Below are 26,361 nucleotides of genomic sequence, written 5' to 3' on the forward strand. Positions count from 1 at the left end.
TTTTAAAAAAATTAGGTGTATTCTAAACTTTCCAACATAACTATAATAAATAAAAATTATACAGACCATTTATTTGACTAACACAATAAAATGAGAAAATTTCCAGAAAAGTTAACAACAACAAAATTCAAAATCTTGGGAATTTACAAGTACTCTCCTATAGAATGATTGGAACGGTATTGACTGAAACAAGAAGAAATATCCAGAGTAACAAATAGGAAGAAACCATACCAAATCAAACAATATTTAGAAGTTAGAATATAATGAAACAGGAAATCTCATAGACATACCACTATGGGAGTACCTGGTACCCTCTTTCTGGAAGATAAATTGAGGTTTATCAAAAACGTTAAAATTTTATCATTTGATAATAAGAATTCCATCTCTTGAGGGGCACCTGAGTAGCTTAGTTGGTTGAGCATCTGACTTAGGCTCAGGTCATAGTCTCATGGTTTAGGAGTTTAAGCCCCACATCGGACTTACTGTCAGCTCAGAGCCCACTTGAGATCCTCTGTCCCTCTCTCTCTGCCCCTCCCCTGCTCAGGCATGTGCGCTCACTCTCTCCCTCGTTCTCAAAAATGAATAAACATTTTTTAAAAATCCATTATTTGAAATTATTTTAAGGATAAATAAGAGATTCACAAGGATTTACATTGGAAAAAACTAATTACAGAAGTATTAATAGTAACATTTTAAAATTTGTTTTATAAGGTTTATTTGAGAGAAAAAGAAAAGAACGCACCACAGCCACATGCACACAAGCAGGGAGAGGAAAAGAAGGAGAGAGAAAATCCCAATCTGGCTCTACCCTGTCAGCTCAGAGCCTGTCATGGGGCTTGATCTCAAACTGTGAGATCTTGACCTGAACCGAAATCAAGAGTCCAATGCTTAACCAACTGAGTTACCCAGGCACCCCAATATTTTTAAATTTCTAAATAATAAAGCAAGGAAAAGATAAAGAGGAATACATTCCTACAACTATTTTTAAAAAATTTTAATGCTTATTTATTTTTGAGAGAGAGTGTGCACATGTCTGTGCAAGTGGGGGAGGGGCAGAGAGAAAGGGAGGCAGAATCTGAAGCAGCTCCAGGCTCTGAGCTGTCAGCACAGAGCCCAAGGCAGGGCTGGACCTCACAAGCAGTGAGATCCTGACCTGTGCTGAAGTCAGACGCCCAACCCACTGAGTCACCCAAGTGCCCCCTACAACTATTATTTAGACTTTAAGATTCTGTTTTCAAAGATTTTTTAGTTGTACAGAAAAAAAATTCAAAATACAATGTTAGGCTAAACAAAAAGAACAATATAAATTGTACAATAAAGTACAATGAAATAAAGTGGATAATTCCCATTCCTTTTATGAAAATAGTATTATTCTAATACCAAAAGCAGACAAAGTACAAAAATATATAACTACATATGAAAATCCTTATGAGTATAGTTGTAAAAGTTCTTAACAAAATATTAGCAAGTCAAATTCAGCAACGTGACCAAGTGAGGTTTATTTCAGGAACATAAGCTTAGTTCATTGTTCATAAAAAAAAAATTCAGTGTAATCTATTATGTTAAAAGCCTTAAGAAAAAAAATCACATGATCATATCAACTGATGGAGGAAAACATTTCTGAAAAAAGTCAACTCATTCATGATCAAAACTCTAAGAAAAAAATAGGAACAGAAGAGAACGTCCTGAATTTCATAAAGAGCATCTACCAAAAAAACCCAGAGCTAACATATGTCTAATAATAAAAAGCAAGAATGCCCATTCTCATTTTTCTTATTCAATATGGTGCCAGAAGTTCAAGCCAGTAAATATAGCAAGAAAAGACAAGACACTCAGATCAGAAAGAAATATAATTGTTTTCATTTGCATGTGACAGACTGTCCATACACAAAATCCAAACAACTACAAAATACATTCTAGAACTAATAATTGACTTCAGCAAGGTTGCAGGATATAAGACAAACATACAAAATTCAACAATGTATCTGCATACCAGCAACAAATATGCGGACCCTGAAACTGAAACTACAATGTCATGTATAATCACTCAAAAAGACAAAAATTACTAGACAGAAGTCTAATAAAACATGCACAGGAGTTGTGAAAACTACCAAATGCTGGATGGAAGCTCTAAACAAAAGGAGTCATACAGCATCCATGATTTAGAAGACTTAACATAGTAAAATGATTTCAATTCCCAATTGATAGATTTAGTGTAATTCCTATCAAAATCCCAGCAAGATATTTTGTAGATACAGACAAGATTATTCCGAAATCATATGGAAGGGTAAAGGAACTAAAAGAGCTAAAGCAATTCCAAGAAAAAGTAAAAAAAAAAAAAAAAAAAAATCAGTCTACTCAATCTCCTAACTCTGTGGTGACCAGGATCCTGCAACACAGGCAGAGCAACACACATACAGACCAACGAACAAAGCTGAAAACCCAGAACTGGATCCACACAAATACCATTTTTGACAAAGACGTTAAAGCGATTCAATGGAGAAGAGCCTTTTCAAAAAACCCAGTGAGATGACTGCGTAAGGAAAGTTAGAAAATACAGTCTCCGACATGGCAGTCACTTACCAGAAGCAAGTGTACGCTGTGGGAGGAGAACACAAATTTGGAAGATGAGAGTCAGGCTTCTTCCCTGTATGTATTATATGCGCTATTCATACTATTTCATGTAATCCTTACAACAACTTCCTAGGAGGCAAGTACTATTATTACCTTCATTTTATAGATTCTTACCGACTATACTCAACAGAAAGACAACATGCCCTAGAATAGCAGAGTAAAAGATAGAACTGAATTAATTAATTTATTTAAAAAAAATTTTTAGGTTTACTTATTTTGAGAGAGATAGAGAATACACACACATGTGCGAGGGAGGGACATAGAGAGAGGGAGAGAGAGAATCCCAAGCAGGTTCCACACCATAGGGGCAGAGCCCAAAGTGGAGCTCAAACTTATGAACTGTAAGATCACAACCTGGGCCAAAATCAAGAGTTGGATGCTTAACCAACTGAGCCACCTAGCACCCCGAGACAGAACTGAATTTAAACCGAGTTCTGTCAACCCTAAACCGGATTGTGTTACATGACCATAGTCAAAATATTTAATCGGCTTGTACATATCATTTAATTAAATAATTCACGTATATTAAATAATACATGCCACTCCAAAATACACTGCTCTGGTATATTGACTATGAGTATCTTAGTATATTTAACTAATGAGTTAAAGACATTCGTCTCAGCACAAATAAGAAAAATACTCTGACCTTCCTTCTTTTTCTGAAAAGCAGGAGATGAAATTCCCACATGAAAGATAGCCTCCCCATACTGGTAGGAAAACAACATACTTCTCATTAAGAACAAAATGTTGAGGCTGAGGATTCTGTACAGACTTCGTGAAAATCATTCCTGTCTCCCTCCTGCCATGCCACACACATAGTTCCATTGCTTCCAACGCTTGGCACAAATGCCTCTCTTTGTTCAACCTAATATAAAAGCAGGTTTTCTCGATTTCTTTGGCTCGTCATTCCTTATGAAGGCTCCTGTGTCACGTAGAACTTGTATTAAGTAAATCTGTATGCTGTCTCCTGTTGAACTATCTCATGCCAATTCACTTCTCATCACCCCTGAAAACCTCTTAGAGGGTAAAAGTAAAAGTTTGCATCCCCTACAATATGCAAAAATACATATTATTTATATAAGTATAATTTATCTTTTTTGATCTTCTGAATATATACTATGGAATCAATAACAGAAGAAGAATATAAAATATAAATATATTTTATAATATATATCTAGTACATTTTGAAATGTTCACAGGATCTTCACCCAACTTAATTATACAGACTTTAAGCTTTCCTTCCTTCTAACTATTTTGATGCTTATCAAAATTTGAAAGAACAAGAGAGAGGAAACAATAATCATTTACCAGGTAGTAGTGGTACTACAAAACTTTTATTTTTTTTTATTTATTTATTTATTTTTTAATATTTTTAATATTTTTTATTTATTTCTAGGAGAGAGAGAGAGACAGCGTGAGCAGGGGAGGGTAAGAGAGAGAGGGAGATACAGACTCTGAAATAGGCTCCAGGCTCTGAGCTGAAACAGGCTCCAGGCTCCGAGCTGGCAGTCAGCACAGAGCCCGACGCGGGGCTCGAACCCACGAACCGCGAGATCATGACCTAAGCGAAAGTCTGACGCTTAACCGACTAAGCCACCCAGGCACCCCACTACAAAACTTTTAGAGTGAGAAAATCATTAAGAGAAAACTCAAGTAGTTTTAGTTAACAAGGTAGACGGACAATAGTCTTCAAGACTATGACAAAATTGGCTGTCATAGCTCATAATCTACCAGTACAACTCTCGACATCAAAAAATATTTCCTATGGAAAGAACTTATTCTGATACTAAGGTCTTTCCTGGAGTCTTGGTATTTTCCCTTGATATCATAATGCTTATATTCTTCAGTAATGTATACAACTAAAAGCAACCTTGCAGCCAAGAAACACACCCCTCTACTGTGGGAAAACTTGAAAAACACCTTTATCATGAATGTTAAGCTTACTCCATGCAGTAATAAGGTATAAATAGATGAAAATAAAACTCAACTTATAGAAACAAGAGCCCATGAAAAGGACCCTCTGATGATCAAAACTACACACAAAACTAAATTTTAAAGAAGCACCCAGGGGGCACCTGGGTGTCTCAGCTGGTTAAGCCTCCGACTTCGGCTCAGGTGATGATATTACAGTTCCTGGGTTCAAGCCCCGCGTCGGGCTCTGTGCTGACAGCTATAGCTCAGTGCCTGGAGCCTGCTTCAGATGCTGTGTCTCCCTCTCTCTGCCCCTTCCCCGCTCATGCTGTCTGTCTGTGTCTCTCAAAAATGAATAAACATTAAAAACTTAAAAAAAAAAAAAAAAAAGAAGCACCTAGGCTTTTTGTGCAAGACAGTTCACCATAAATGTCAATGAAGAAGTCTTGCATTTCGTTTGGGTAAGAACTCGTGAAAGAAAAGATTTAATCCTGAAATAGACAAGAGTACGTGAACTGACAAAACTGACACACAGATGATATTTAATATTAATAAATATCAGTTTAAGTCAAATTGGAGGAATTTGATTTCTTTTACAATTTAAATCTCGTGAAATAAAATTAAAAATTATTTTAATGAAAAATAGGGCTAGTTTGCCTTTAAACTGTGATTAGTGCAAAGCCAAATCAGAGCTAGAGATTATAAGAGTTTAAATCAATTTCAATAGTGAAATACAAGAGAAATCACAAGCATTAATAATTCAACAGAAAGAGGGGCGCCTGGGTGGCTTTGTCGGTTAAGCGTCCGACTTTCGCTTAGGTCATGATCTCGAGGTTCGTGGGTTCGGGCCCCGCGTCGGGCTCTGTGCCGACTGCCAGCTCAAAGCCTGGAGCCTGTTTCAGTCTGTGACTCCCTCTCTCTCTGACCCTCCCCTGCTCACGCTGTCTCTCTCTCTCTCCTAGAAATAAATAAAACATTAAAAAAAAATTTTAAGAAAAAATAATAATTCAACAGAAAGAACTTAATACTAATCCTAGCGCACATGCATAACAAACAACCTTGGGCATAAAAACCAGGTGGAAAAGCTTTCAGTTTCCTAGACAGCAATATGTTCCCAGGCAATGCCCCTTCACTAATAATCTTCCAGTAATTATTTTTTATTTTCTTAGTTTATTTTTATTTTTGAGAGAGAGAGACAGAGACAGAGAGAGAGACACAGAATCAGAAGCAGGCTCCCGGCTCTGAGCTGTCAGCACTGAGCCCGACGCTGGGCTCGAATTCACAACCTGAGCTGAGCTGAAGTCAGACGTTTAACAGACTGAGCCACCAGGCACCCCAATATTTTTTTAATATTTGTGAGAGAGAAAGAAAGGGAGTGAGAGCACAAGTGGGGGAGGGGCAGAGAGAGAGGGAGACAGAGAATCCAAAGCAGGCTTGGCACTGTCAACCCAAAGCCCGATGACGGGGTTTGAACCCATGAACCATGAACCAAGACCTGGGCCAAAGTTGGATGCTCAACCAACTAAGCCACCAGGCACCCTAATCTTCCAGTAATTTTTAATCAGAAGAGAAGATACACCTGCAAATTAGTTTGGATGCAAATGTGTTGCGTTTCTGCCTTCTAGTAAGCAGAAATATTGAAGAATCACTTTACAGTAACTGCAGATGAGAGTTTGTATTTAGCATAATCTTTAAAGTCAGAACGAGTGAGGCTCTCAGGTCTTAGAAGATCTCAAGTTATTCCATTAGCTGATCATAAAACCTATTCTAGTAGCAAGGAGGTTTAATAAAAGACAGACCTAATTCATCCAAATAGCATTTCTGATTCTCCACTTATACCACACACCCACATCTAAAATATACATTTATCCATACCAATGTCCTAAGGACCATAATATGTAAATTCCCTACAAGGCAATAAAAATAGCCAATGTAGTTTTACAGATGCATCTGCAATATGGTAGCTAAGTGTGTTAAAAATCATGATCGTGTAATTAAGTGTAAGTAAAAGCACGCCCCACACCGACTCAGGAACAACAGAGAAGATGCAGAGGATCTAAGGAAAAGGACTCCCTTCTTTGCTGGGAAGGCAAGGGTAGGCTCAGTACAGCAAAAGAAGCCAAGAACAGCTATGTGACTAAAACAAGATCACAATTTTAAAAATAAGGGCAGTCCAAGAAAAACAAAAACAGAGAACTGGGTAGACAGATCAGAAACTGAAATTTTGTAACATTAGGCAAATAGGTCATTAGAAGTCCAGAGTCAATGCCAGGTTACTACAGAAAACAAGTCAATCACACTGTCACAAAGAGACACTGAGTTTCGACACCACAGGATACCGCCAGCTTCAATACAGGGGGAGATCTTTCCTAATTTGGAAAGGGCCGGTCCCTCTTGTGGAGGGTGGAAGAATTGTGCTTCCACATTGGAAGCAGACGTTGTATTTCAAGGAGATTTTCATGAGATACACAAGTGCCGTACATGTTATAATTCATTGGTGGAAATCTGTTAGCCTTAAAGAGATAAACACAATGAAAAAGACAAAAAGTAACTCAAACCTTGGATCCATTAGCTCCAACATGAAAAAAAAAATCCTTTCCCTTTCTTAAAATTAGTTCCATCATTTGTCTCCTTTTATTGAAAAGACCCAAAAGAGAAAGATTCTCAAAGCTAGTCTATTGTACAATTTTTAAAAAATAAGTACATTGATCTTTGTTGATTCAGGCTACCCAAAGTCACAGTTGAGGAAATGCACAAATTTAGATATCTACTTCAAGAACACTGCTACTTCTGTTGATTTTAAGTGGCTTTGATTTACTCAGTGAAGATCTATATTGTCATTCATAGATAGGCTTAAAAATAGACATAATTCCATAACATGGGCCACAAAATATAGAACTATCTGCCCTGGGTAGGGACCTCCATTTTTGTTCCATTTCCCAGGATAGTGCTCATGTAGGGGGCAACTCTCCTGTCTAGTGGCTCTCAAAACTGTAGCGCCCACTTAAGCAGTAATAGCATGACCATGACTTGGGAACTTGACCTACTCAATGGGACACTCTGGAGTCTATTTTAACAAGCCTCCCAGGTGACCTAGCTGCACACAACATTTGAGAAGCAGGACTGTGGGCCAGATCTCTGAGGACAGCAGGGTGTCATAAAAACCATTCTTCTGACCATAGAAAAGGGTAATGTGACCCAAAAAGCCTTATGATTTTAATTTTCAGTCCTGGTTTTCCTTAATCACACTACTCCTAACCTACACAGTCTTAACAAGGAAGTCAGAGACGTGCTAAATTCTTTTTTTTTTTAATGTTTATTTTTCAAATATTTTTTTAAATTTATTTTTGAGAGAGAGAGAATGCAGGCGGGGCAGGGACAGAGAGAGAGAGAGGAAGACACAGAATCTGAAGCAGGCTCCAGGCTCTGAGCTGTCAGCACAGAGCCTGACACAAGGCTCGAACTCATGAACCACAACACAGTAATCTGAGCCAAAATTGTACACTTAACGAACTGAGCCACCCAGGTGCCCCCTACTATTTATTTCTGAGAGAGAGAGAGAGAGGTTTGAGAGCGAGTGCATGAGCACTGGAGGGGCACAGAGAAAGAGGAACGGAGGATCCGAAGTAGGCTCTATGCTGACAGCAGAGAGTCTGATGCAGGGTTTGAACTCACAAACTGCAAGATCATACATGACCTGAGCCGAAGTTGGATGCTTACCTGACTGAGCCACTCAAGTGCTCCATGAGAGGTGTTAAATTCTTAAGTTTTGTATTTTTGTCTTAGTTTCCTGTACCCTCTATCACTTAATTTTTAAGACCATTCTTTATCAGAAGACATGGAAATAAAAGTGTGTAAGGTAAAAGTGTCTCCCTCCCATTCCAGCTTCTCGGTCCTTCTCCAAGGCAGTCACTGTTAGAATTTCTTACATAGTCTTCTAAGCATATTCAATATGTATATATATACACAAATGTACAGACATGACCTTTGGTTTACTGAAATACATACTATGCCATCTATTCTATGCCTCGCTCATTTCTATGTAATTACTGTAAAATATAAAGAGTATATTTTGTGGTAAAATACGTAACAGATATGCTGTTTCATAAACAACTTTAAAGTGAATATCTATGGTAACCACCACTTAGGTAAGAAAACCAAAATACTCCCAGCACCAGGGACCCTCCAAATGCGTTTCCCCATCACCGCCCTTTCTCCCCTCAGCGAATACCTGACTGGAATAATCCTTTCCATGCACTTCTTTCTTCTTTCCTGCATACATATGCATTCTTAAAAAATACAGTTGACTTTTGCCTATATTTGAACTTTATATGAATAGACTTAGATGGCATATATCCTTCAGTGTTGCTTATTTTGTTCAGAACACATACAGAGAAGGAAGAACATGCCACATTGCAAAGGAATCTCTACATGGTGGGAGTAAGGGATTTTTAAAATGAACACATTTCTGTTTGCTAAATTTTCTACAATGTCTATTACTTCTATTAATATAAGAAAAATGCCAATAAAAGCTACTCAGATAAATTCCTGGCTAAGACTTAGCATTATCCACTTTTGTGTCTCCTTGGTGTCTATTCCTTAAAAGGAACAATCTGGTAGTTCCAACACCTATAAAGCCCAGTTCCTAAAGAAAACATGCAACATTATTTAATTATCTATCAATGTCAGATGATTTTCTTAGAGTGATGACTTTTCCTCAAGCACTCAAATGGGTGACAGATCTATATCTATATCGATTTTGATATCGATATTGATATATATCCCCTCACACCATACTTATGAAGAATTTGAGGCATGTGTTTTGAATCACATTAGGCTGCTAATGCTTAGTAAGATTTGGCTTTTGCAGCAACTTCTTACTCGATATGTCTCCTAAAGCAAGGGAAACAAAAGCAAAAAAAAGTACTGGACTTCATCAAAATAAAAAGCTTCTGCACAGTGAAGGAAACAATCAACAAAACTATAAGGCAACCTATAGAATGGGAGAAGATATTTGCAAATGACGTATCTGATAAAGGGTTAGTATCCAAAATATATAAAGAACTTATAAAACTCAGCACAAAAAACCCCCAAATAATCCAGTTAAGAAATAAATGAGAAGATATGAATAGACATTTTTACAAAGATGACATACAGATGGCTAAGACACATGAAAAGAAGCTCAACATCACTCAGTAGCAGGGAAAAGCAAAATTAAAACCACAAGGAGGTATCACCTCACACCTGCCAGAATGGCTAAAATTAACACCACAGGAAACATAAGGATGGATGCAGAGAAAGGGGAACCCTCTTAAACTGCTGCTGGGAATGCAAACTGGTACAGTCACTATGGGAAACGGTACGGAGGTTCCTCAAAAAGTTAAAAATAGAACTATCCTACAATCCAGCAGTTGCACTACTAGGTATTTACCCAAAGGACACAAAAGTACTGATTTGTAGGGACATGCACCCCAATGTTTATTGCAGCACTATTAACAATAGCCAGTTTATAGAAGGAGCCCAAATACTCATCAACCAATGAACAGAGAAAGAGATGTGAGATATATATATATATATATGTATTTATCTATTGTATATAATATGTTGTCTGTGTGTATATATATATATAGGCATGTGTGTGTGTGTATATATATATATGTATACACACAACAGATTACTCCACCATCAAAAAAAAAAAAAAGAAATGAAATCTTGCCATTTGCAATAATGTGGATGAGCTACACAGTATTATACTAAGCATAATAATGTCATAATAAATCAGTCAGAGAAAGAAAAATGCCACATGATCTTACTCATATGTGAAACTTAAGAAACAAAAACAAATGAACGTGGGGAAAAAAGAGGCAAACCAAGAAACAGACTCTTCACTGTAGAGAATAAACGGATAGTTACTGGAGGGGGGTTAAGTGGGGTAAGGGTTAAATAGGTGATGGGCACTAAGGAGGGCACCTGTGATGAGCACTGGGTGTTGTATGTAAGTGATGAGTCACTACATTCTACACCAGGAACCAGTATTACAATGCACATTATGTAACTGGAATTTAAATAAAAATTTGGAGGAGAGAAAGGAAAAAGATTTGGTTTCAAGTTGTTCTAATCTCAAATCTAGGATATTCTAAAGAATAAGAAAAACAGAATAGAGTGTCTGCAGCATAAATCTACCCAAATTTCAAGACTGATTTCAAACATACCAGAGACATCTGAGCTCTCTCCAATATGCTGAAATGGAAATCATCAAGATTATCCTAAAGAGACACTGCAAACCATCCCTTTGGTAACTAGGCTATTCTGCAAAAACCACCACAAAAATAGGTATGGAGAAGTCACCAGGATGACTAATCCACTCTCCGTTTTGTAGACACAAGCCACCACCTGTAACGGAGAGAGTAGACAGAAGTCGGTGATAGGTTACAAACGAACTAACTGCCAAAATATGTGAGGACCTTAAATGACAGGGTTTCTGGAGTAAGATGTGTGATGATGTAGAAAAGCAGAGAGCCATTTATTAACAATACCCCCAAAAAGCAGTTACGGCCATCATGTCCCTTCAGCATTTTTCAAAAGTGTCCACTCCTCCCATCTCTTAACATGTCATCTGGAAACCCCAGCTTTTCAAAGATCTTCCTAGAAGTTACCATCTTTTCTTTAGGTATGTGCCTTTTTTCTTCCTCATAAGAATCAATTATAGGGGCACCTGGGTAGCTCAGTGGGTTAAGTGTCCGACTTCGGCTCAGGTCATGCTCATGGTTCGTGGGTTCAAGCCTCACGTCGGGCTCTGTGCTGACAGCTCGGACCCTGGAGCTGCTTCAGGTTCTGCTTCAGGAATGAGGTCTCTCTCGCTCTCTCAAAAATAAGTAAAACATTTAAAAAAATTTTTTTTTAATTTTTTTTTTAATTTCTAGGAGAGAGAGAGAGAGACAGTGTGAGCAGGGGAGGGTCAGAGAGAGAGGGAGTCACAGACTGAAACAGGCTCCAGGCTCTGAGCTGGCAGTCAGCACAGAGCCTGACGCAGGGCTTGAACCCACGAACCGCGAGATCATGACCTAAGCGAAAGTCGGACACTTAACCGACTAAGCCACCCAGGCGCCCCTAAAAAAAATTTTTTTAAAGAATCAATTATATTGTCAGAAATATGGCATTTATAATCTACCATATGAGCTAAATGAATCTTCTCAAGTCTTACAACATGAGATCATGCTACCTTGGCTTTTCATTTTAAAACATCTCCTGGGGCGCCTGGGTGGCTTAGTCGGTTAAGCGTACGACTTTCGCTCAGGTCATGATCTCGCGGTTCGTGGGTTCGAGCCCCGCGTCGGGCTCTGTGCTGACTGCCAGCTCAGAGCCTGGAGCCTGTTTCAGAGTCTGTGTCTCCCTCTCTCTCTGACCCTCCCCTGCTCACGCTGTCTCTCCCTCTCTCTCCTAGAAATAAATAAAACATTTTAAAAAATAAATAAATAAAAATAAAACATCTCCTGATAGAGTAGCAGCATGTGAGCTGAATCCCTGGACCCCACCTCTGCAGGGACTGGTACCGCTCCTGGGCTGGAGGCAGGAAGCCTCCCAAAGAGCAGGACCACAGCCTGGGCAGAAGAAACTCCTGTCTTCCTTTGGTCACTGCAATTAACACAGCCGTTTCTGCAGAGGGCAGGTTAGGAGCAGACACAGAAAACCAGTAAAGGGAGACGCGCCAAGGCAGAGGGATGGGGACAAGCTCTCTTTGCTACAAACTTTGATACAGGTTTTCCTCTACATCGTGTCTAGCTCTGCCAGTAGTTCTCTAGAGTTCGCAGGTTACACAGTCCTCTGACAGACACGTGCATGAAAACAGGCAAGGGGAGTGGTACTCAGTCATCGGGGTTCTGCATAAGGCTGTGCCTGGGCCCTCCTGTTTCTCCTAAAAGTCTGTGTGTAGACACAGAACCTCATAGAGGTCAACAGATCACTATCTCAGAGGCATATGTGTCAAGCTGCTCTGATAACATTATTCCCTGTATAATGACTGCTGAATGCTAAAGTATAAAACAGTGGGGGGGAGGGGAAGAGGAATGGGAAAATGAGGTTTCTAATTTATTTTTAAATGAAACAATCCTCTTTCCAATAAACATCATCCCTAAAGTAATACATGTGCAGACGTCTCTCACAAGTCTTAATGTAGGTCTCAGTAACTCAGAAGAATGAATGCTCCAAATGGAGAAGAAAATATGATTGAAAGTTTAAATACATAATTTTCTTTTTAAAATATTTATCAAAACATAAACTTAAAATTAAATATTATTCAAAATGCAAAAAATAGAATATAAAAAATCCTGAGGTTATGAAAGCTTAAAACTGCACTATGGGGGTGTCTGGGTGGCTCAGTTGGTTGAGCCTCCGACTTTGGCTCAAGTCATAATCTCACAGTTCATGGGTTTGAGCCCCGCGTCGGGCTCTGTGCTGACAGCTCGGAGCCTGGAGCTGCTTCAGATTCTGTGTCTCCCTCTCTCTCTGGCCCTCCCTGCTCATGCTGTCTGTCTGTCTGTCTCTCTCTCTCAAAAATAAACAAACATTTAAAATTTAAAAAAAAAAACTGCACTATGACTTTTTTCCTTTTAGGTTGTATCATTTAAAAAAAAACTTTATTTAAATCCATCATATTCAACATATAGTATAATAATGGCTTTAGGAGATTTTAGTGATTCATCACTTACATATATCACCCAGTGCTCATCCCAACAAGTGCCCTCCTTAATGCCCATCACCCGTTTAGCCCATCCCCTCCTCCACCTCTCCCCAGATTGTTCTCTGAATTTAAAAGTCTTATGGTTTGCCTCCCTTTCTGTTTTTTTATCTTATTTTTCCTTTCTTTCTATGTTTATCCATTTTGTTTCTTAAATTCCACATGAGTGAAATCAAATGATATTTCGCTTTCTCTGATTGACTTATTTCACTTAGCATAATACGGTCTACTTCCATCCACATTGTTGCAAATGACAAGTTTTCATTCCATGGTGTGTGTGCGTGTGTGTGTAGTGGGGGGTGGTGTATACTACATTTTTTTATCCATTCATCAGCTGATGGACATTTGGGCTCTTGCCATAATTTGGCTATTGTTGATATACCCTGTGACTTTCAAGAAACCTATTTTAGAAGTCATTTTCCTTACTGTTAGACTTGATCTAATGCTCTTTCAGTGAAACTAGGTTTCATTCCAATCTCAATAGGGAGAAATGTCAACCTAAAGACTGCCTAGCCACAGAGCAAACTTTTCTGTTATTCTTATTAAACAACTGCTGCACAGAATTAAAAGAGTATTAGAGAAGTTACATTGGCAGAACAGAGTGTGCTGGTCACCCGAATTTTCCATCACTCCAAGAAATTCTCACCAACCTAAAAATGAAGCATAGAGGCCTACCTCTAAGCTATTGGAACAACTGACATCCAGTGACTCTTCCTTAACCATCCCCTAACCATGGCTGTTACCAACCTCCCACAGAGAATAAACTAAGACTCTTCCATTGGGCATAAAACTTCATAAGGCTAGCCGCTGATAGAGGCCGATCACAACAGGAAATGCAGTGTTCCCTGACTTGAAAACTTCTGATAAATGGTTCTCAAATTGGGTGTTCACCAAGACAACTTAGTGAGGTTTTTAAAAATGCTATTTCTGGTCACTGAAGTGAGGGCCCAGGAAGATGCATTTTAAACAGTCTGCCCAAGTGGTTCTAGGACACCCTAAAGTTTAAGAAGCACTGTCTCCCATACTACTAACACAACACCATGGATTCAGTTTTGAGTTTCACGTCCCAACTACATTAAGGTCTTAGGGTGCTTTATATCACTTGAAGGAAACTACCACACAGGTGGTACCCAGTGAACCATAACTCCTGGGGTTCACGCCCTGTATAATCCCCTGTCAAACTGCCTCTGGACTTGGCCACGTGACTTGCTTTAGCCATTGAGACATTAAGACACAATGCAGAGGCTGGACGAGCACTCACACATTGAGTTTTGTCTTGAAATGCTCTTCTTGGAAGCCAGCAACCATGCCACAGAGAAGCCCAGGATGGACTCCTGAGTGACAAGATGCCACATGGAAAAGGTTTCTGGGGGATGGAAAGCAATCTTGCATATTCTAGCTCCTCCCAAGCTCTAGAAGCCACTTAAGTGACCCCAGGTGTACCATGGAAGAATCACCAGTTGAGCCCAGGTAATCCAGAGAATTTTAAGAAATAATAAATCATGTTTAAGGAACTAAGTTTGGGGGATGGTTCATTTTAAAGCAATAGATAAATGAAACGCTACTGACAGAGGTTTTTAAAAAAGGTATCATGTGATATAATCTCTAAAAACGCTATTATCAATACCTAATTTCGTGCACATTTGCTATGGAAACTGCATCACATCTATTAACTTATTTATGCAGTAAGGCACTGCCATCTCCATTTTGCAGATTAAAAGAAATAAGGCTTTAGGCATTCAAGAAATGTTTCCAGGGTCACACAATTAGTAAATGACAAGCCACAGATGTGTAAGAAGCATTCCAAACACAGTACACTAAATTAACCTTGCCACGTCCAGTAGGGTTTTCACTAAGCTCTTTGCCAGTCCCTTCTTTAGATTCTTGTGTCCGTTAATTCAGACAGATGAGTATAGATTTATCCTACACATCACCAGGCTCTAAAGAGAGCCTAACGTTCCTCACACACACATCACAGTTGCTAGGTGCTAGCACTTTGGCTGCCTAGCAACAGATGTTTCTTTATTCCAGTCAGGTGTGAAGAGCAAGCTCTGATTTCCAAAGATAAGAGACACCATGACTTGTCATTGCCTTTTCATTGATAGAGAGCCTATAATCATAAAGGCACACAGGCAAGCCTGAAATAAATCTATTCACTTCTCCTTTCCCATAGTAACGTATTCAAACCATCAAAACTATTTATTCATCCTCCAAATGTCTCGAAGGAGGAGACATTAGACAAGACCAAGTTCATACATTAAGAAGGACTTCTAAACTCAGAGTTCGAGACACTAGTGCTGGAACGGAACACTTAGAATGTGTGCATGGTTATATAAATTAAACATCAATAAAGTTGATTAAAAAATAAAAGTTAAGGAAAGGAGAAAGAACGTTCTCACAGCAATAACTTAGAAAATAAAAAAGATTTCTATCAGTGGCTGTCTAAAGCATTTTCTTCATCATTTGCTAAATAAAGCTTTTCCTCTTTTTTTAAGGTTTTATTTTAATGCCAGTTAGTTAACATATGCTGTTACCTTAGTTTCAGGTGTACAATACAGTGATTCAACAATTCCATACATCGCCCGGTGCTCATCATGACAACTGTGCTAGTTCATCCCCGTCCCCACCCCCCTCCCCTCTGGTAAGCAATTTGTTCTCTAGAGTTAAGAGTCCGTTTCTTAGTTTCCTGTTCTCTTTTTCCTTTGTTCATTTGTTTTGTTCCTTAAATTCCACATGAATGAAATCTCACATTTGTCTTTCTCTGAAGGACTTTTTTGCTTAACCTTATACTCTAGCTCCATTCATATTGTTGCAAGTGGCAAGATTTCATTTTTTATAGCTGAATAATACTCCATTATATATATGTGTGTGTGTGTGTGTGTGTGTGTGTGTGTGTGTGTATTCATTTTTACTGCTTTTGTGTTTCCTACCTTTTGTACTACCACTTTTGGTCTCTCCTTTTCACTCAAAGAGACCTCTTTAATATTTCTTGCAGAGCTGGGTTAGTGGTCATGAACTACTTTACCTTTTGTTTATCTTGGAAACTCTGTCTTGCCTTCTATTCTGAATGATAGGATTGCTGGATAGAGTATTCTTTGCTGCAGATTTTTCTTTGAATATATTATGCCACTCCTTTTCTGTTGCAAAGTTTCTGTTGAAAATAAATCTCCTGGTAGCCTTATGGACTTTCCCTTGTAAGTTCGTTACATCTTTTGTCTTGCTGCTTTTAAGATTTTTTCTTCATCACTATATTCTGCAAATTTAATGTCAATATGTCTTGTGTGTCTGCTGTTTTTGATTCTGACAGGAGTTCTCTGTACCTCCTAGATGTGGCTGTTTCCTTTCTTAGATTAGGGGAGTTTTCTGCTGTTATTTCTTCAAATAAATTATCTTCCCCCTTTTCTCTTTCTTCTTCTAGAACTCCTATAATATGAATTACATTTGATAAAGTCACTGATTTCCCTAAATCTATTCTTGTGTTGCAGAGTTCTTCCTTCTCTCTTTTGTTAATCTTCATTACTTTCCGTTACTCTGTCTTCTAGGTGTCTAATTGGTTCCTCAGCTTCTTCCATACTGCTACTCATTCCATCCGGTATTTTTCTCATTTTGCTTATTGAGCCCTTTATGTCTGCTATGTTACTCCTTATCTCTGTGTTAAGGGTCTCACTCATACCTTCCACTCTTAAGTCCGGTGATTATTCTTACGACCATTGTTTTAAATTTTCTATAGGGGAGGGGGCATGGCTGGGTGGCTTAGACAGTTAAGCATCTGACTCTTGGTTTTGACTCAGATTATGATCTCATGGGTCATGGAATCGAGCCCCACATCAGGCTCTGTGCTGACAGTGCAGAGCCTGCTTGGGATTCTCTCTCTCTCATTCTCTCCCTCTCTCTCTGCTCCTCCCCCATTCATGAATGCACTCGTGCTCGCTCTCTCTCTCAAAATAAATAAACCTAAAAAAATAAGAATAAATAAAAAGATAAATTCTCTATCAGGCATATTACTTATATCTGTTTTGCTTTGGTCTCTGCATGTGGCCTTGTCCTGTTCTTTCATTTAGGACAAATTTCTCTCTCTCCTCATTTTGTCTGCCTCTCTGTGTCTACTTCTGTATGTTAAAGTAAGCTGTGTCTTCTACTCTTGCAAGGGGTGACGTTATGAAGAAGAGGACCTGGAGTGCAGTGTCCCCTGTTCACCAGAACCTGGTGCCTCAGGAGAATATCCTACGTATGTTGCTTATGGCTTGCTGTTGTATCTGAGTCACTTTTCCTTTCGGTGCAGGTGTCTACACTGACCCTCTGCCTATTGTGGGCAGTGCTTGCTCTCTGTGTTGTTAGTGGGACAAAGGTAGGCCACCTCTGAGGGGGCGTGCCACTGGGAACTTGGGAACTGGGCGACAATGTCAGCAAAATTTGCTGGGCCACTAAAATTAGGCCACTAATCCTACGCGGGATCTCCAAAACCACTATGGCGGGTGGGGGCTATGTGGCAGCGTGGCACAAGGATGGGAGTGTCACCCAGAGGTGGCTGAGGGTGAGTGGCCAGGCACGGTGCAGGGGCGGAGCATGGCACACAGGGCAGCTGTGCACCTGCTGGCTGGGCGTGGTGGTGCCACGCTGTGCCCGGCGGAGCCCACGGGGCAGCCGTGCATGCAGGGGCTGGGCCGGTGCACACACAGCTGTGGCAAACACTGCTCTCAGCCCCAGGCGTAGGCGACAGCGTCTGGGGCCCCGCCTTTTGCAGGTGCTGGGGGAGGGGAGGAAAACGGCATCTGCCAGCCTGCTGACTTCCAGAGACGTCTGCCCACACACCCCAAATCAGTGTGAACAGATCTGTCTGATCTTGGAATGTGTGGATTCCAAATAGATCAGTAACTACAATATATGTCAAGAGGTTGAATTCGGCTATCCTAACATTGAAAAAATAAAAATTTTTAAAAATAGAAATAAAACAAAATTTAGCCATAGTGGCTATAAGATATGTATTAGAAGCAAAAGGCTAAAAAAATTTTTTAAAGGGATATGCCACCTTATGTTTAAGGTAAACAACACAGAACAATTAATGGGAATGAAGTACACCACCACATAATAAACAAAAAGAAATAATAATCACACGTAACAATGTAGCGTCAGGATATACAAAGCAAAAACAGTCCAAATTAAACAGAGAAACTGGCAAATTCATAACAAGAGTAATTTTAACATAGGAGAATGTTTAACAGTGTATTTCCAAAAGCTGATAAATCAACCAGACAAAAAAACGGAAAAAGGGAGGAAGGGTGTAAATCTGAACAACAGATCTGAATCAATAGTCATTTATATATGAGAGGACACTGCAGCAAATACTCTTCCTTTCAAGCACATATCAGAAATATTTTTAAAACTGAACCATGTACTAAGTAACAAAGGACATCAACAAATTTCAAAGAACCAATTATCACAGAGACCTCATTCTCTGACAATGGGTAGGCACTAAATAACACGAGCTAAAAAAAAAAAAAAAAGAAAGAAAAAGGAAAAAAAAATTACACTAAAGAGTGCAAAATATTTAGAAAACAAGGACTGTTTCTGCCATCACAGTTTGTAACCTTGTGGAGGAAACACACAAAATCATTAAGCAGAAATCACTATGTGATAGACAGTATTATGGAATGATTAATATAGAACAGCAAACTGTACTAAGGACTCTGAAGAAAAGCAGAATGTCAAAAGAACGTGTCACTTGCGGGGCACCTGGGGGGCTCAGTCAGTTAAGCGTTGGACTTCGGCTCAGGTCATGATCTCATGGTTTGTGGGTTCGAGCCCTGCGTCAGGCTCTGTGCTGACAGCTCAGAACCTGACCCGGAGCAGCTTTAGATTCTGTGTCTCCCTCTCTCTCTGCCCCTCCCCAGCTCGTTCTCTGTCTTTCTCTGTCTCAAAAATAAATAAACGTTAAAAACAATTAAAAAAAAAAAAAAAGAATGTTTCACTTGGGAATCTAGTATCTTCTTGGGGTGTAAGGTTAGCTTTCCCTGAGGAAATGACATTTGGGGATGGCAAAGGAGGAGGGCACGCACCTTCCACACAAAGGGAAAAAGCAGGGAACAAGGTCTTCAGGAGAGAAGGGTTGAAGGGTAACTGGGGACCTGAAAGGCAGACAGTGGCATTGGAATGCAGAAGCAAGGGAGAGTGACCTCAAACAAGTGTAAATAAGTGACTCTTAAGAAAAGTAGATTTAAAAAACAGAAAAAAGTTTATTTGTTTATTTTGAGAGAGAGAGAGATCTGAGGAGGGGCAGAGAACCCCGAGCAGGCTCTGCACTGTCTGCACAGGCCCAGCGCAGGAGCTCAACCCACAGACCACAAGATCATGACCTGAGCCAGAACTAAGAGTCAGACGCTTAACCAACTGAGCCGCCCAGGGGCCCCAAAAACTACATTCTTGAAACATAAAAGAAGACAAACAAAGACTGCTCTTAGTGATTAAACACCTTTAAGAATATAAAAAGCATGAAACTAGAAAGTTTTAAGGAGGTATTTATTCTAAGTTTACAATTCTCAAGAACTTGTTTATTTTTCATTTCTTAACTGCCATTATTGACCTGAACAGCAATAATTTCTCTAAGTCATACGTTAAACTGTATTTTTCACCCAGTTAAGATGTTAGGTATTAAAATCACCCTTCATACCAATTATTATATAACCATCTACCCATAATGGATTTCCGTAAGCAATCAATTGACCTGGAATAGTGCAAAGAATCCCAACTGTGGAATCAAATAGATCTGGAGTTCAGGATGTTAACTGTGCCTTCTACTGCTTCAATTCTATACCTGTAAAATGAGTTAATAATCAATCAAACTTGATGATGGAAATTTAAGCGGTCTAAGTGAGAATCCATGTAGAGGCAGAATGGTACAATGTGACACAATGAAGACAAACTTGGCATGTATTCCAACCCCACCACCTAAGAGCTCTATGACTTTGGCCAGTTATTTAACATTTCATTGCTTAGGTTTCCTCAATGTGATATGGGCTTCAAATACTCCCTGTGCTATAGTTTTGAAGACAAAATAATTCACATAAAGTACTTAGCACTCCATAAATGTGAACTGGTATTAGTATTAAAACTGCTTTTGTTACTCTATCCTTGAGAAAAGCCCTAAGTGTCTCATTAACAAGATTTGATTCTTCCCTCTACCCTTAGTCATCAAAACTGACAATCCTAGGGACTTATATTTTACTTTGAAGGTTATTAGATTTTGCGACATATTAGCAAACAAAATTTCACTATTTCAAAACAAAAAAATTTTAATAGCCTACTATATACCTACTTCTTCAGGGCCATTAAACCAGAAAAATTCTTGAAACTCCTTTTTTTAAAAAAAATTTTTAATGTTTATTTATTTTTTAAGGAGAGAGAGACAGAGCACAAGCAGGGGAGGATAGAGAGAGAGGGAGACACAGAATCCGAAGCAGTCTCCAGGCTCTGAGTTGTCAGCAGAGAGCCTGACACGTGGCTCAAACTCACGAACTGCCAGATCATGACCTGAGCTGAAGTCGGATGCTAAACCACCTCTTGAAATTCCTTCTAAATAACTAATTTCAGGGGCACCTGCATGGCTCAATCAGCTATGCATCCAACTCTTGGGTTTTGATCTCAGGTCATGATCGCATGGTTTGGGGGTTTTGAGCCCCGTATCAGGCTGACAGTGGGGAGACTGCTTGGGATTCTCTCTCTCTGCCCCTCCCTTGCTCACACTCTCTCTCTAAATGAATAAACTTTTTTAAAAAAAAATCACTAATTTCATTTAACAATCTTCATAACATACAAATTCATTAGGTATTTTCACTGCCTCTAATTTTGTGTTTTGAGAATGCATGCCACGCTCAATGCCCTCAAAGGCAAAGGTCTCACGTGTAGTTCAACGTACTTGGTGCATCTGTTATAAATTCCCTCCACTGTTTCGTCTACTCTTTCAGATAGAACATAAAACATTCACACAACTCCAAAACTGTGACATTCTAAGCAAAACTGGGCCCACTCCAAGAATTTTCATTGAAACAAAGTGAGATCCCATCCAATGTGTTTGCACCAAAAAGTTTCACAGCTCTTCCACAGTGTCCTAGAGGCTGAATTACGTGAATGAAATCTCATACAAGAAAGTTATGAACTTAACCAATTCAATCAGCCCCAATTCAGGGGGCTGCCATCAGGTGGAATGTATCCTATGGGACTCTGGGCCTACCTGGCATCAAAACCACCACTTGAGGTGGAAATTAAAACTCTGCAAGAGAGTCTGAATAAGAATAACCCAATTTTAAAAAGTGAAGAACTTGAAAAATATGATCTTGCTGGTATTTATCCTATTCTAGTTAGCATATCAGAGTCAATTCTGGGGTAAATTTGTCTACTGGCCAAAATTCTCATAAGTAATTTGTTTCCTAACTAATTAAATGTAAGCAGATCCCAACACTGTCTCTATACGCCTTTTTAAAAATAAAATCTAAAATTGCTTTGAAACAGTCTCCATGAAAATAGCATTAGTTTTATAGCCAAACCCAACACTGAGGTACAGAATACTGGGTTTAAGGGCTGAGAGGAAACTTATAAACCATCTTGACTCACTTTACTATGGGAGAAATGACATTGCAGGAAGGACAATGTTAAGAACAGCACAGTAAGACTGTTTAATGCATAAACCCGTTGTAAGAAGGGGAAATTCCCAACAAAACGTCAGGGCTCTAATACTTCAGAGGCTAAATCTGGGGGCCACAGGGGCAGAAGCGCCCTCCTCGCTCCGGCTGCACCCCCGGGGCTGCCACACTGGACCATCGCAATAGGGAAGAGCTGAGAGCTGCTGAATCAACCAGACGTAAGCAAGGGTCCTATCGCGTGGATGGAATCAGAACCAGAACTTAACTGAGGAGAAAAGTGTCAGTACTTTGTTCCTTACACAACGATGGGGAGTTTCTTTTCTTTTTTTTTTTCCCTGTGGATGATGGATGTAGAAGTTGAAATTTGTTAGCATTTTAATCTATTGCCTTGTTACTAAGGAGTCATTAACGTTACTTAAAATTAAAAGGTAACGATATTAGTAGTAATGACGATGGTAACAGTAATAGAGTAGTAAAAGGCGAAAGATTCATATGATCTGAAGAGAAACCAGAGTAAACACAGAGCAATAATCATAATAGTAAGAGTGTCGAACACATAGAGCACCTTAAGAGTTGGGCACTGTGTTTAACACATGGATCCTTACATGTAACCATTTAATTAATCATTTAGCCATTTAATTGTTGCAGTCAGGGCATTTAATCCTTATGGTTACCCACTAAAGAAGATGTACTATACTATGCTTATTTTATAGATAAGGCAACAAGGTACAAAGAGGTTCCGTACTTAATGCAATTTCCCACAGCTAGTAAGTAGCAGAGCCAAAATTCAAACCTACCCAGCCCGATTTCAGAGTAAAAATAATTCATTTCATTGATGGAATTAAACTAACTACATGGAAATAATACTGAGGATATCGAAACAAACACATTATATAGTTTTTAAATTAAGAAAGAAAAAAAACCTTAAGAACATTCACCTTGTTTTTCTTCCCTTGTAAAACCTGAGTCCCCAAATGACAAAGTGTACTTTAAACTACATAAACACTGCTGACGCCCCAAGTGTACCCCATCATTTTTTCTCACCACCTATTCTGCAAACTAAGCTCTCTTAGGAGAAGTAAACTTCCACATCCATACAGATTAACTACAGGGCTAAGAACTGAGGCTGCCTACATACACATGACTTTATTATTTGTGCCAAGAAATTCTTACCCAAAGATAAGGCTGTAAATCAGTAAATAACTTCATTGTTTGCTTCAGGAACTTCCCAAAAGTCCATTTGCCCCAACAACAGACTAGTCAAACAGTCCCCTTTCCACAATATTCCCTCAACTGGACAAACAACTCACTTATCCATGAACTGTGTACTTAACAAGACTTGGTTAAGAGTTTTGTCTCACTGTTTCCACTAATCCTAAACTATTCGATCAGATCATGAACTTTACCCAGTTTCAATCAGATCAGTTCACTGAAAGACCCACCTTAAATCTCTAAAGGTTACACCCGAAACCCTACAATACAGGCCAATTCTCTCTCCCTGGTAAAGACTGCCAAGACCATCAAGGTACGTTCTCATTGTCCTAAGCAACAGTTTTGCTTGACTGAAGCTATTCTGGACTTCTTCAGGGGGAGTTGATAGGCAACAGAAGGAAATGACCCAATTCTATTTCAACTGCTCTCTTATCAACAACACCTTTTTAAAAAATCCCTTCTTCTCTCATACCGATTCTAGGCCGCAGGTGAATCAAATATGCCAGGAAGTGAGATCATTATAGAAAAAGATAAACATACGCCAGCAACTGAAAGGGCTCACATAAATCTAACAATAAATTCAACACGAGACTTTGAGCTCTATTTTATTGTAGCCATAATTTAACCCTAAGCTATACTGGATTAATTACACATTTAAAAGTGGTCTAAAAGGCTCCCTAAAATTGAGATTTATAAAGAAAGTAAAAGAAAAAGAAAGGTCTCAAAATGCCAAAGTTTAAAGTATTCTGCCATCTGATCAGATTTTACAAAATTTCCTTTAATCAACTCATATGCCTCTAATGTTATGTATTGAATATAAACACATGAAATATAGCCAATCTTTAAAAAAAAGCTCGAAGAATGATTTAAACCTATATAAATATAAAATTACTCATTTTGACATCACCTTTCACTTAATCATCTTTATTAGATTTCAGTTATACTTACCTATGCAATTATTAAAGTATATAACCATATTTACTATAATGCTATTTTATTCCTGTCTATCCATGCATCTCATTTTCTTCAGAAAAAATTAAAAGTTGCAAACCCGACTGAATGTATTAAGATGCCAAAGATAAGCTTTTTAATGAAGTTGAGGCTTTTAAACAAGAAGAATTTGTCGCATCATATTAAAACATGCACCAGTTAGCTAAGCGCCTGACTCCTAGTTTTGGCTCAGGTCCTGATTTTATGGTTCATGAGTTCCAGCCCCACATCAGGCTCCATGCTGACAGTTCAGAATCTGTTTGGGATTCTCTCTCTCTCTCTGCCCCTCCCTTGCTCGTGCTCTCACTCAAAATAAATAAATAAACCTAAAAAAGTAATAATAAAATAAAGCATGTATTATGTATGTAAGTTATATTATGTATGTATGTGTATACATACGTGTGTATACGTATGTGGGTACAAATATGTATGTGTATGTGTGTATATTCATCCCAAGGTAAGAAAAAAGAATGCAGCATAAAATCTCAATTTTGTTTTTCATAGCTTGTCAACACCAGCCATTTCAAATATGATTATTACTTCCTGTGGAAGTGTTGCTAATCATGTTATTGTAACCATCTTACTGTGGAGCCCTAAATGGAGAGGAAAGAACGTGGAGGTTAGAAGACACCAGGTGTGTACCCTAGATTCCCGACTCTAAACTGGGGGAAATAACTTATTCTCAGATAGCCTCAGCTCACTTATCTGGAAAAGAATGAGATATCCACCTACTTGGCATAATTGATATGGCTATTAAAGAAGATATGTATAAGGTGCTCAGTTTACAGCCTAGCACACAGTGGTAAGGCCTCCATAAATATTCGTTACTGCCACACATATTAGCTCCCTATAACTGTGGTCCTAAGGATTTACAAGATATTAAAGTACTTCCTAAATAATTAAAGAAGTATTAATTATGCAACAAGATCTTTAAGATCTTCATATCCTTTCAACCAATAGTTCTATTTCTAGAAAAGTGGCCAGAGGAAATGATTAGAGATACAGTCAAATATTAATGTACAAAGATATTCAAAACTTTACTGTTAACATCAAAAAACTGGAAACCTAAGTATCCCAATATTATACTACATCTCTATGACTGCACGGTGTACAACTACTAAAGTATTCCTGAAGAATTAAGAGCATCCAAAAATGCTCCGTAAAATTAAAACAATATCCTATGCACTACATCACAACCATGTTCACAATTACATGTCAGTATACACACAGACACACATATATTCAGAAGAATAGGATTTAGAGGAAATATAAAAGTATTAACAATGACTATGTCAAGACAATGGAAAAACAGGTAACTTTTATTGTTTCCTTTTTCACTCCATTTCTAAGTGTTCTACTGTATACCTGAAGTACTTTTGATACTTAGGGGGAAAAAAAAACTAAAAAAACCCATTCACCTATGTTTATTATTCAGAAAATTCTACTTTTTTTTAAGGATAATCTTTTAAATTATACCCGTCTCATTTCCAAAAGGATTTGGAATAGTTGACAATAATGTATACAACAGAATAAAACAAAGAGATGAAGAAAGATAAAAAAGTTTACAGACTCTCTGTATATAGCCATATATACACATCTACCTATCTACACATCTGTGTACATGTGTACATGTATGTGTGTATATGAATATGTATTTACATATTCAGTCAAAGAATTCTGTTTCACATACTAAGCACTAAAGGAAGTTTCTTCAGCTTTCTCAGGGTACACTGCAGACATTGTTTTAAGGCCTATTTCACTGAACTAAGTAAATCAGGTTTGTGGTTGGGAGGAGGCAGATCTAAAGTCAAGGAATCAAGACCTCAAACAGGACAAGCATGATCATGATCAGCACCAAGGAACGTCTTTTTTAAAAATGTACAGCTATGCAGATAAATATAAGCGTAGGCAGACTTTTCACTCATCTTACCTTTGTTCATGTGACTCCAAAGGAAAAAAAAGTACTAAAATTATACTTTAATTTCTGCGATGAAGTACATCCAAAATATGAACTAAGAAAATAAGCTCCTATTAACAAAATGTATTCAGATATATTGTATTTAACACAGTACTTACCTTCACTGATGGCATGGGGCTTAATGATGCAACAGGTACAATTGGTAAATTTTGCAGTGTTTGCTGGTCCACAAACTCCACTTGAAGGAAAAAATAACTCCATTTCCTATAGACAGAGAGAAATAACTTTGGCACATGTCATCTCTTATCTTGAACTCCTAGGAT

General features: G+C 38.5%; 1 protein-coding gene across 2 annotated transcripts in view; it reads right to left on the bottom strand.

Moving 5' to 3' along the window:
• The window catches only part of NME7 (NME/NM23 family member 7), a 253,854-nt gene that overhangs the window by 154,388 nt on the left and 73,105 nt on the right, over positions 1-26,361 (bottom strand). For both annotated transcript variants that reach the window (XM_039241877.1, XM_039241878.1), the window contains exon 7: positions 26,197-26,302. In XM_039241877.1, coding sequence (XP_039097808.1) covers positions 26,197-26,302 — 106 coding nt within the window. The remainder of the gene's footprint in view (positions 1-26,196; positions 26,303-26,361) is intronic.

Source organism: Hyaena hyaena, unplaced genomic scaffold (genome assembly GCF_003009895.1).
Source record: "Hyaena hyaena isolate Hyena2069 unplaced genomic scaffold, ASM300989v1 scaffold_201, whole genome shotgun sequence".
Lineage (NCBI taxonomy): Eukaryota > Metazoa > Chordata > Mammalia > Carnivora > Hyaenidae > Hyaena > Hyaena hyaena.